The sequence below is a fragment of the Apus apus genome, chromosome 2 (assembly GCF_020740795.1).
Source record: "Apus apus isolate bApuApu2 chromosome 2, bApuApu2.pri.cur, whole genome shotgun sequence".
Taxonomy (NCBI): domain Eukaryota; kingdom Metazoa; phylum Chordata; class Aves; order Apodiformes; family Apodidae; genus Apus; species Apus apus.
The window spans coordinates 129,617,193-129,630,479 of record NC_067283.1 but is presented as its reverse complement, the minus strand read 5'-3'; the positions used below and the strand labels follow the sequence as shown (position 1 = coordinate 129,630,479).

General features: G+C 36.2%; 1 protein-coding gene across 15 annotated transcripts in view; it reads right to left on the bottom strand.

Annotated features, from left to right (window-relative positions):
* Positions 1-13,287, bottom strand: part of CPNE3 (copine 3) — a 121,168-nt gene that overhangs the window by 92,924 nt on the left and 14,957 nt on the right. For 10 of the 15 annotated variants that reach the window (XR_007888588.1, XR_007888589.1, XR_007888591.1 and 7 more), the window contains exons 8-15: positions 12,701-12,790; positions 9,313-9,411; positions 7,233-7,319; positions 5,906-5,965; positions 4,884-5,017; positions 4,384-4,438; positions 4,231-4,282; positions 3,486-3,619 (exon numbers count right to left, since the gene is read on the bottom strand). Coding sequence is in view for 6 of the 15 variants with exons in the window: in XM_051610430.1 (XP_051466390.1) it covers positions 3,486-3,619; positions 4,231-4,282; positions 4,384-4,438; positions 4,884-5,017; positions 5,906-5,965; positions 7,233-7,319; positions 9,313-9,411; positions 12,701-12,790 (711 nt within the window). In the remaining 9 variants the exon portion in view is untranslated. Of the gene's footprint in view, positions 1-1,143; positions 1,381-1,467; positions 1,550-3,485; positions 3,620-3,996; positions 4,013-4,230; positions 4,283-4,383; positions 4,439-4,883; positions 5,018-5,905; positions 5,966-7,232; positions 7,320-9,312; positions 9,412-12,700; positions 12,791-13,287 lie in introns of those variants that run through there. The other 5 variants (XM_051610425.1, XM_051610427.1, XM_051610426.1 and 2 more) reach the window with 3 other exon arrangements.

Genomic DNA, 13,287 nt, shown 5'->3' with positions numbered 1-13,287 from the left:
AAAAAAAAAAAATAATAAAAAAAATCAAGACTCCATTCTTTCACTATTTTTTTGTTTGTTTGCTTTGATGAAAATGAAAATGAAAACTATCACCACTATTGTGCCCATGAACAATTTCTACTGATTATGAACTCCCTGATTTAGTCTTGAATTTTAACACTGCACGAAAATGTGTGACTAATCCAAATTTACAAATTAGCGTCCACCCTTAGCATCCATCCTTTTCCATAAGAACAAAACCACAGTATTTCCTCACAACCACAGTTCTTCCAAATGAATAACACATCCATTTGTTTAATCAAGTCTGAGGGAGATTTACATTCATAGAATCATTAATGCTGGAAGGAACTTTAAAGATCATCAAGTTTCAACCCCCCTGCCATGAGCAGGGAACCCTACCACTAGACCAGGTTGCACAAAACCTCACCCAACCTTAAAAAACCTTAAAAAAGCCTTAAAAACCTCCAGGGATGGGGCATCAACAACCTCCCTGGGCAACCCATTCCAGTTCCTCACTATGCTCATAGTGAAGAATTTCTTCCTAATATCTAACCTAAATGTCCCCTCTCTCAGTTTAAAACCATTACCCCTTGTCCTATCACTATCTTCTCTGATGAAAAGCCCCTCCCCAGCTTTCCTGTTGGCCCCCTTCAAGTACTGGAAGGTGCTATAACGTCTCCCTGGAGCCTTCTTTCTCTAGGCTGAACAGCCCCAACTTCCTCAGCCTGTCTTCATAGCAGAGGTGCTCCAGGCCTTTGATCATCTTGGTGGCCCTTCACCGGACCCTTTCCAACAGGTCCGTATCTTTCTTGTGCCGAGGGCCCCAGAACTGTACACAGTATTCCAGGTGGGGTCTAACCAGAGCAGAGTAGATGGGCAGAATCCCCTCCCTGGCCCTGCTGGCCCGTGCAGCAACTTCTCAGAAACGCAGTGCCCAGGGCAGAAAATGAGTCTTATTGAACATAAATCAGCTCACCTAATTGAAATTCTACAGATGCTGTAGAATTCTGTCCCTACTTTTTAGCATTTGATAAAGACTTATCTCAGACTTCAGAGCTGATTCTACGGACACTGCAAAAACTTAGGACTATACTTAGGATACCCTAGAAAACCCATCATGACTCTGCCATTGAGATTACTTACACTTTGGAACTTCCTGAATGGCACAAACTGGACAATGTCTCTGACAGCTGGTTCTCCTGATGAGGACCTAAGAACTCCATTGTCACCATCAAGAAACTCCATTGCATCGAAGTCTGCTCCTCCAACACCAACAATGATAATGGACATGGGCAACTTTGAAGCATTAACTATGGCAGTTCGAGTTTGATCAAGGTCTGTTATCACACCATCCGTTATTATTAGAAGTATAAAGTATTGCTGTCAAATCAATAAATACTGTGTTAGGACAAAGAAATAAAAAACACAGGCATGCACTTAGAAAAAAAGCATATACAAACTACATACTGGTGTCACTTTGAGCATGTTGAATGAACTCACTGAATCTTAAAAGTTGTGGTCAGGCTACATCTCTACAGTCTAAAGAAATCTGTAAGGACAACATAATCAGTCTTTTGAAATAAGTAAACTTTAAACAGCCAACTCTCAAAAACCCAGTGGTATCATCCTTCTTCTCCTCACCAAAACCCCCAGACAAGCCAACAGTTAACCAGGTATCTTCCAAGTATTTGTTCTGGGATAAGAGGGCACTTTGTTGAGGTTACAGACAGATTACACCTGTAAAACTTGTAATTTGTTTCCTTTCTGGTCTATCAATAGCTTTATGAAATGCTACCCTGAGCTTCATTCAGTTAAAACCAGATCAACAAGAGAGTGCTACCATGGGTAATGGAACAGGCCTTCATTTTTTCAGTGTATCTCTAAAATCCTAAATATGGATTAAAACACATCTTTTTCTGCTGAAAAACAGCATGCTCATTTTCAAATTCCTTTAATCATGTTTTCTAGCTGCTTTATGAAGTTAATTACAAAGGCACCTGAGACCACCTTGCAGTACTTCAGTAATTTATTAAAGTACCACTTGAGTTGCTTCTACTATACTGCCAAGGCTTCTGAAAGTGGGCATCTTAGCCTCTGTTCTGGATTGAAGTATCAAAAATAAGCTAGAAGAACTAAGTTCAGAAACAAGCAGACACTTTTTGAACTTAGTCTTCTCTCAATCGTTTTGTTTCAGATGCTTACCGGGCAGCAAAATTAAAATTACAAAGGTACTCCCAGTATTCTTAGAAGTCTTCATCTTCTGTATTCTGCTTCTCATTTTCCCTTATCTACCTCCAAAATAATTGTTTTCCCTTATTTCCTGTGTTCAAGTGTTACCTTTTCTCATTGCCCCCCCTACTCTATTCCCTGACTCCAGCAAGAATCCAAAGCAACCATGATCACAGAAAGCTATGCCCAACGGCATTATAGCACATCACACTGGATTTCTCTCTTCTTATGCTTGCCCTATACTGCAAAGAAAAAAACAAAACAACTCCAGAACCAAAACCCAACTCAAAATATCTATGATATGCATTGAATGACAAGACAGCAAAATTTCTTCAGTACATCCTTTCAAGCAGAAGAAATAAATCTCTTGCTAGGCTTATTGCACTCTCAGTTAAAAAAAAAAGTACAGGAAATTTTGCTACATACACATATATATGTATATGACAGTTACTTCTGAAAGACTACCAAAGCAAAACCTTATAAACCAGTTGGTATATGAAAACCCGTAACTCTTTTCCAAAGTGGTTTTCACAGGTACTTCCATTTGCAAAACCAGCTAATCTTATTTTCTGATTTTACATGACATTGGAGATATCAGCTTTTGCTATCATCAATGAATTAGGACAGATATGGCTTCAGCTTTGCTGAACTTGCATGGATTATTATGTAAATGATTTGATAACCAAGACTTGCTCATCAGACTTCCTATTTCTGAATATGGTCAACAACTCATGCGTATAATAGGGAGGACGGCACAGCACATAGAGCACCTAAAGCTTTACAGTAAGGGCAGTTAATTATCTATATTGGTACCTACATCTCCTAAGATATGTGCTTCATTTCTTCAGTACCTAATTCTTTCAGCTATCTGATGTAAAACAAGGTCTAGTTGACTTTTCTCCTCTGCAGTTAAATCCCTGTCCTCTATGAAAAGGCTTTAATTACAGTTTAACACCTGTATAACGCTGCAAGAGCTTTGAACAGAAGACAGCACATAGGTTCTGTGTATTTTTAAGTTGAAATATCAACTCTGAAGAGTTTAGTTAATTTAGGAGAAAGTTGTTGTGTACAATCTGTGAAATCAGTTAGCTTTTATCTCCTTTTATACCCTTAAGGGTGCCAAACACCCATTTACAAGGTAAATGTCCAGCTGTTGAAACAAGTACACTTAAAAGATTAAAAGAGAAATAGTATTTGTAAACTAGAAGGGAAAGAAAAAAGTGAGAACAATATACATGCTACCATAAAGAACTTACAGATGCTGTTTGTTGTTGTGTAGCTGCAGCAGCAAATCTTGCTACATGATTTATAATTGGAGAAAAATTTGTTGGTCCATATAACTTCACTTGAGGAAGACAAGCCCGATACGCTTCAACAATGCCTTGGATTCCTAGAGAACACAAAGAGACTGTATTAATTTCTTTTTCACATTAGAATTAGAATATTTTGAAGGATTCACTCTTCCCAAAACACTGCATATATCAGTAATTTAAAGGCTAACCATGACGAAAAAAATAAATGATTAATGAACAACAGAGGTCTTCAGCTTGACCCATGCTTAACACACATACTTAACAAGCTTGAAAGAAAGAACAACTACTGCCCATCCAAGCATGTGTAACTGAATCACAACAGTTCTCTTCACCTGGCAGCATGTGGGAGCTGAACAGGCAACAGCAGAAGCACACTGAAACCAGACAACTCCATGCCAGCACTGAAGTAGAATGAAGTGGCTTTGACAACGTAAGAGAACTGTTCCCAGCTTACCTGTGCCGTGCTCTAGCTGCTTAAAACAAATTTTTCACAAGTCATTACAGAAAAGAAGCCAAATGCTATTTTTCCAGAAAATAAGAAAACAATTATAAAACAGTTTCCTGCTACATAACTAAACTCACTGTTAAATTAGAACAACATGCTTCACAGTTCACATTTCAAGTATTTTTACCCCCTTCATCTTGGACATTTTATTCTCTAGGTCTGTTGTTACTTTCTTAAACTCACCATTGCAGAATGGGTTTGATGGGTTAAAATTTAATGGGAACTCATGAGACACCTGTCAATACAAAAAGGACATAGTCAAGACTGAATATGCAATCTCCTCCTGAAGTAAATGCTTTCAGTTCCCTTCTATAGTGCATTTACATACTCCATTACCTGAAAGGAAGGAGGAATTTGTGCACCAAATCCAAAGGCTGGAAACATCTTATCTCTAAAAAAGCAATTTTAAAGAAAATGAAGTGAGTGTCTTTCTTTAATAGCTGTCATAGTTCAGTAAGTTTAGCTAATCAGTGCTGCTTTTGATCATTAAAAAAGCTGTTTCTTAAGCATTAAGAGGCAAAATTAAATGAAAATTCCCCGTAATTTTTAATAGAACCAAAACCAGTCCTTAACACCAAATTGGCAAGAATGCAAGCATTTGTTTAAATTAATGCTCTTTACATCCCAGATAAAAAGCCTTACTTTTCTGCTATAAACACAAGCTTCTGCTTGTGATTGTCTGATTGTGCAGCAATTATGAAGTCTTTTGTAGTTCTACATTTCAGCTCAGAAGTTTCATTCTGATATATCTGCTGGCATCTTCAACACCGGTTTAAGAAACTACCACAAAAATCTATGCATATTTAAAAAAATATTTAAACAACATTTACACTTACGTGTCATAATCCTGAATGACTAGACCTACAGACCAGATGGCTGTTAGGTATTCGTTAACTCCATTAGGGCTGAGGTAATGCAGAGAGTCTGGAGAGCGAGGGTCTCCATTGGAGCCTGTAAAGTCTATGCCCACCTGTCAAAAGCAAAATTTATATCAAATTGCTGTTAGAGGTAAAGCTATTTCTTAACTCTGGCAAAGCCAAAGTTAAAATCATGGAAGTAACAGCAGTTACCAGGACAACTACAAATCTAACAGGCACAATAATTATGTGCAGGTTTCTTGGAATATTAACACTTTTAAAACACCACTACAAAACCAGCAGAATCTTTGCACGTCTCAGAAGGGCTGAAATGACTTTCATGTGTCTGGTTTTCATTGTGTTTACTTGCAGCTACCATTAATAGCAGCTCTTCAACTGCTGTTAAACTAATTTCAGCCTCTTATCTTGCCATACACATCTTTCCTCTCAGAGGTACGACTAGCAAGAAACTACAGAAGCTTAGAGACCTTTCTCTGATTTCAGTGGGTCTTCTCTGCTTTGGTGATGAGGCCTATTAACAGGGTGAAGACATCTTCCTGCTATTTGTGCTGCATTTGGTTCCCGAATCACATAACTTAAGGATCCTAACCCATATGATGGCTTCTGTATGTTTCTTTCGTTAAGCAAAGGGCCTTCAAAGCCACCAAGGACAAAAGTAAAGTCTTTGGTCAGAGTAAGGAGAAGGGAAAACTACAAAAGGAATCCTTATGAAAAGTAAATCAGAGAACTACATTTCTCCATGGTCTTCATTCACATAGCTCAGCTAGTTCCTAATCAACATAGCCACAGGTTCAGAACTTTGTGCCATGAGTGAAGAAAACAACAGACTAAACACTCTGGCAAAATCGCTTTCCTCCTCCACACTACAGAACAAAGCAAACCACAAAACCACAATAATCAAATGAAGAGCACAGGCAATACATTATACGCTTCCGTTTGTTCCAAAACTCAAGATACTTCATATACCTTAATTAACTTACTGTGAAATTCAGCTGGCACCCACCCATGATGTAATCAAGGAATGTGCACTCTACTATGATCTAAAAATAGGAGTTAAACATAGAAATTAACTTTTTTTTTTAATGTGAGCAAAACAGTATTATTGCAGCAAATCTTGAGGCTCGAGATTTGTTACCTCTACCCATGCAAAGCAGTATTTTTACTCTCTAGATATCCCAACCACCCACTGCAGTGAGGATATTTACAGCATGTGCCATCACACAGTGCATCAGAATAAGGCTTTTTACAAAATTACACTGAAGCAGCTCCATAAGCACTATCATTTATAAAAAATCATATTATGAAAGTCTTACCAGATTCTAATTCACTGTAAACTATTTCATCCTGGCTGGAAAGGACCTCTGAGATCACCAAGTCCAACCACCAACACAAACAAAAAAAGCGAAACCCAAAAAAACCCCACAACCAACCACACACCCCCCACCAAAAAAAATACCCACAAAAAACTCCAACAACCTTGGCCCTTAGAGCATGCACTGAAGTGCCACATCTACACTTCTTGAATAACTCCAGGGATGATGATTCCACCACCTCCCTGGGCAGCCTGTTCCAGTGTCTGGCCATTCTTTCAGTATAGAAATTCTTCCTAATATCCAATCTAAACTTTCCCTGACACAACTTGACGCCATTTCCTCTTGTCTTATCACTTGTTACTTGGGAGAAAAGGCCAACACCCAACTCCCTACAACCTCCTTTCAGGTAGTTGTAGAGGGCAATGAGGTCTCCCTTAGCCTCTTCTTCAGATCGAACAACCTCATTTCCCTCAGCCACTCCTCTTATGACTTGTTCTCTAGACCCTTCACCAGCTTGGTAGCTCTCCTCTGGAGATGCTCCAGCATTTCAATGTCCTTCTTGTAGTGAAGGACCCAAAACTGAACACAGTACTCCAGGTGTGGCCTCACCAGGGCTGAGTACAGGTGCATGATCACTTTGCTACTCCTGCTGGCCACACTACTCCTGATACAGGCCAGGATGCTGTTGAGTCACTATAAAACCGTGAGTTGGGAAATGCAGTGGTTGAGGAATGGCCCAAAAAATTGGTAAGCAAACTTTGCCACACAGATGGTATCTTCAAGAGAAAGTGAGGGGTCAGGAGAGGACAGACACACGATTCATCTGTCAATCTGTCACCTTATATGAAACAGAGCCTTTAAATAAATTTATTTCAATAAATATTTGGAACTTTCAGACATTTGAAATTTTCTTACAGTTTGAGGGTGACGGCACACTAGGTGAGTTGTTATTCTTGAACACTTAGAAACAGTCATATCAGAGTTTATTACTGACCTCACAGTGCTTAACGCTCACAATGCCAGAGTTTTTGTAGTTTTTTTTCTTCTGTTTTTTCTTCTCGTTGATACACTCAAATTCAACCTGTATGAATGCGAACAAAGCCAACAAAAGCACTATAAATATAATCTATGGAATAAATTAAAATATTATTTATTCTAGGCATGACAATTTTGGGCTTGTATTAAAAATGCAGTTTATTTGACAAGCAAAATTAAATCCAGCCTGCCTAAAAACAGCAAGAAAAACACCGTTATAAAGATACAAATCCTGTCTTAGCAAAAGCTTACAAAATGTTTGTTTAGACAGCTGTATTTTAACCAGACAAAGACATTCTGTACCATTTTCCCTCTGAGAATTCTGCTAACAACTCTTTTTGGTAAAGATATGATGATTCAGGCAAAGCATCACTGCTTCCAGAAGCCATGGCAGTAACTTACGAAATAAGAAGCATCTGTTTAAACTTTCCAGAATCAGTTGTTGAAATATTTCACAGACATTATCAAATCAATCAGATCATGAAGGATTATAGGCTAGTTCCTTTTAAACGTAGAAGAAACCTGGAGCACATAATTTGTGTTGTCTCTTATCTTCGCTTCATCTTACTGCCACAGCGATGTTACTTAGTAGATGTGTAGTCACAGTTCTAATGAAAACAACTTTCTTAAAGCTTTTGCAAAGCCAGCAGAGGCAGATTATAACTTCAAACACCTTTTCTTTGAATTCAAAAGAGACCACGACAAATTTGTATTCTCAAGGTGCCTTTACATACCATGCATTACACTTCACAGGAACTCTATCAAAGTTCTTACAAAAACATATGTGCTTGAAAATGTGAACATACCAACATGCTAGATTTAAGTTACAATACTGTTTTACAACAGAAGTGCAACTTTTTATTTTTAAATTAAAAAATAAATGAAGAAAAAAAAAACTTTTTTCAAGATTCATAAAATCTTAATTTTAAAAAGCAGAAAAATAAATTTTATTAAATCCTTCTGCCCTCCCATTGGGTTGTGGGTTTTTTTGCACACTTTAATTACAATAATAGTAAGAGCAGCATTGAAAGGTAAACTGATACCATCTGCCCCTGAAAATATAGAAAAATAAATAAGAAAAACACCTGAGAGTTCCAACAGGCAGAATATGGATTGCATGTGTACGACACGAGTTCACAATTCCTTACAAACAATATAAAACCTTAAGAAGCATTAAACTGAACCATGCATCATTCAAAATTAATTTAGAAACAGGTATCTAGAAGAAAAATATGGCAGGGCACAAAGCAGCAATCGAAAAAAAAACTATAGTCAAGGTTGACTTTTCACATTCAGCAGCTTTGAGAATTTTATACAAATGCAATACTCAAGATATCAGAAAAGTACAAGTAGGCACTCAATATATCCTGTGATTACTAACGCAGTAACAGATAAGCAGGCTTTACAGAAATAAAGGAAATATTATAAAATATTTTGACAACATACATGCCCATAAAACGAAGACTTTGTTGTTAAGGTTGCTATGTCACCTTTCCTCTAAATTAAAAACTTGTCTGTTAAAAGGTTTGCAAATCGTTACAGTTCATCAGAACAGGAAGAGTAATTTTACTTGAAAAAAGAGCCACCTAATGTAGCACATTCAATTTTGTGCAGTGGCACAAATGTTGAATTTTTTCATATTCAATAAAATACGCAGAATAGTTGATAAATGCCATACTTGAAATAAACGACTTGGTAAGACCTTAAAAAAAACATTACAAGCTTTGGCTTTTTCACTGCAGTGACATTTGTACTGCATTCTATCTTTGACAACCTGAATTTCATTTCTGTATTTTTATGATTACTGAAATCCATTTGTGTTTACAGCTTGGTATTTAAATGTGTAAGATTAAAAACTGTAACCAAGATATTAATCCAAGGAAAGTCAATGCATAATGAAAGTGCTGAGTCAGCCTCAACTATGGTAGCATTGATAAAGGGTATCAACTTTGATACCTGCAAATCAAGAGATCCAAGTTTTGCTCCAAAATTACAGCTTATGAAAAACAAACCTGCAGCTTAGACTATGTAAGACTTACAGGTGAAGAGCGAGATGCTTCCTTCAGATTTGACATTGTAGTTTGAAAACTTCCTATGAGATCATGAGATCCATCACTATCATAGTCATAGCACTCAACCTAAAACAAAGCATTATTACTCAGTGTTAGTGACAGAAATGGCCCTATAAAAGTAATAAATAATGCAATGGCATTTCTAGTTCTGGCAAACCTGAACATTCAAAACATTCCTAAATCTCTTATATCCTGGAGTTTTTCTCACACTGCAGTCTTAGAATTACATAGAGCTGCACCTAAGAACTACGGCTTAAGATTTGGTAAAGGCCAAGTGAATGAGAGACAAGAACACTAAGCAGTGTCAGGTCCAGCAGGACCTGATATCAATTGTATTAAACTACATTTTGGGAGTGAGGACGTGTCACAAAGAGTACAAAGACAATCTGTAGGTTTTTTACTGTCATCATGGATTAAGAGATTTAGATTTTCAGAGGTATTAAGGAAATATAATTATCTCTGTGCATCGAGCTAAAAAAAAATTAATCGGTTATTTGGTCATCACAAGAGTTGTATTAATACTTCATATATTACGTTACTAATCTTCAAGATAAGTCAGAATTAAAAAAATGTAAGAAGGCTCAGACCTAAATCTAGAAACAAGACTTCAATTTTATTTTTTTTTAAGATTAGCAAGTTTAAACAGTCACTATGACCCACACATCATGGATCTGAATACCAATCAGATATCCCTCTTTTCCTGTATTCAGTGTTTAATGCTAAGTTCTACTATTCAATTAATTCATCTTTTAATACCACATCCCATCAAGAAAGGCAGAACAAGTGAAAAATACACTTTGTTCTATTTGAGAACCTATCAGTTTGAGTGAGTATAATTCTACCACTGTTACTTTAAACTTACAGTGTACTTAAGTTTGTTTTTTTTAAACCTCAACTTATGAATGTGCTCCAACCGCCTTTCTAGACACAAAGCTATTTATCTATAACATATGTTAATTTAATTCACTTCTGATATTTTACTTCAGTTTAGTAACAGACATCCTAACTAACTTCATTAAATCACAGAAAAACTATTTAAAATAATGTAATAATTATTATGAATAATAACAATAAATCAAGAGTCAAAGTTAGAATAAAAACATAAACTTCAATAACTTTTCTGAATATATAATGGATTAAACTTAACAGCTATGGTCACATCCATCTTTCCAAACTGAAAAACTCCTATGTTATATTCCAGAAACTATTTAGTTGATTACTTGGCCACTTTATTCAGAAATAACAAAGTAAAGCAAACAACCTCAACATACACTTGAGCTTTTGAGAGGAATTAACCTTCTGAAAATAGACAATAAAGTTGAAGTACAAAATATGATGCATAGACTGCAAGTTCTACACTCAGCAGAACAAGCCTCTAAGTTGCAGTTTGCACTACTCCTACAACATTCTGAATGCACTAATAAATAAATAAAATGCATGCACATGCACTGAATAGCAACTTAAATCTCATACAAACAGCCACAGTACCAACAGACTAATGTTCATGACAGATGCTCTAAAAATTCTTTTGAATGCCATAAATTAAGCCAATCCAATGCTGAGGCAAGTGCCTCAGTGCCTTGTATTTAAAACTGAAGACATTTCCTGATCCAAAAGTTATTATGCAAGTTCAGAGTTGGCACAATTATTTCTTTTTTTCCTTTTAAGGGTTTAAACTTTGTCTTGCTTGATATATTTGACCCATCCAAGCCAATTATCACTACTTACTCCAGGCAAGACAAATATTTCTTTTGTTCCACATACGCTCTTCTTCACACACAACAGTGCTAGGGAAGCATGTTATAAAATTGCATATATATTTTAGCCAGCAGAACTAGGCATGTTTGCTCCAGATGAAAGGCTCACATTTTCAAAACAGAAGAACTTCACCAACTGAAAACACACTCACACAAAATGTATCAATAAATCTAGAAGATAAAGAATCAACTTAGTTTGTGCATTGCTGGGGATACACAAACTAAGTCATTAAACAGATGAAAAGCCACTCATTATGGAAAAGTTGGTGGGTTTACTTACTATGACAAACAGCCCATAACGGAGGCAACTGTGCACATATGAAAGCGTCAAAAGTATTGTTTAATCCTTCACAACACTGTAATACAATTCTGTCTGCATTTTAATGTTTGAAGTGATAACTCATTGGTTCCTAAGGAAGGACAGAATCCTACTGTCTGTCTGCAAGTCCCTAACAACTCCAAGTAAAATCTATTTCCTTTGGAAATAAGCCTGCACTTCTGAGGTAGGACTCCAAAGAACTGACTTCATTAAAATGATGATAAAGTTGAGATCAACTCCATCTTAATAGATATGTTTTAATCAATAGTTAATAATTTTAGCATGGCTCTTCACTAAAATACATATTTACAGTATACTGAAATGTAAGAGCTGTTACAGCTATTTTTGGGAAAAGGGAAGAAGAAATGAGAGAAGAAAAAAACAGAAGCAGCAAGGGAAGCATGTTCTAGGCTTGTGAAGTTGTTAATTCATCTGCTCTATAATTACATATTTAAATCTATACAGGTGCTTGTAACACTCAGATCCCTGTTGGTGTTCAGTATTTTCCAGGACTGCCTCAAGTCATATGACTAATATCTGGCAAATGCAGACCATGCTCTCATTTTTCCCTGCCAGAGGAAGAATGGCAAGTACAGTGGTTTGTTTCATTTTTTATTTTTTTTTTTTCAAATGCTAAAATATCAGGTTCTTCACATGTTCATAATAGCTTGCAAATGGCATTTTTATTGGTTATTTAGTTTCCCCTAAATGAAATTCAAGAAGAACAACATGCATAAGTTAAACATTCAAGATCTGAAGATACAAAGAGTTGAAAGACAGGTCTGGTTGACTTTTTCACAGAAAGTTTCATCTGAGGAGAAAAGTTGCTACACCTTGTATCCACAGGATACATCTGGTCCACATCTGTTATCTCAGCTAGTATATTAGATGTTCCCTGTTGCTCCAGTAACAAAGTATTACAAGATGCATAAGATACAGCAAAGCATATTCTAGCCTTTATCACACACCTTTCACTATACAGTATCTTAACACCACCAATACTGGCTAATGTAACATGAACTGTACCATCTAAATAGGAAAATAAATTGGACATTTCAAAGCTACTTGTGCTGAACTGGTTTGCGAGACTTTCAAAGATCAACTTCTACCAAATAATGCATTACTGATGTGACATATTTTTGTTCTTAAAACATGCATGTATCTTTGTGACTTCCAACAAAGAAAAAAAAAAAAGAGGCAATAATTAGAATACGTCTTCCACTTATTACATATTACTTTTTTAATGCATTGATTAGTATACACATTTCATATACACTACCTTGATTGCTTTATCCATGTCACTGTAACACAGAGAATTGAGAGAGATTTTAAAGGGCCTCCAAACAGGATTCAGATTGTTTTTAATAACCTGTAAGAAAAAAAAAAGAAAGCCAAAATAGTACTGATCATAAGACTACTTGTAATTGGTCATACTTTCATGCCATGATTTTTGTAAGTAAAAACAGTTGACTAATGCTGCTGCCAATCACTTCCTGCAATCCATACAGGATATAAACAAGCAAAACATTCCTATCATGCAGTACTATTGTCCAAAAGAGATGGCATGTTTGAATTAAACATTTTTCTAGACTGCACTGTGATCTATATAATTTGTCTACTACACTGCAAAAATATAAAAAAGCACACACATATATTCACACAAACATACATAACAGTGTGACTTACCAAAAAAACATGGAGAATAATTACAATGGAATTTCAAAATACATCAATGCACTGGAGATTATGATTCACTCCAGCTTATATTTATTCTGAAACGCCACTTAGGCAAATGTTCCCTCAAGAAATTCGTGGTACAGCTAAGCAGATAGAGTGCTTGAGGATAAAAAGACACCCTACTGCACA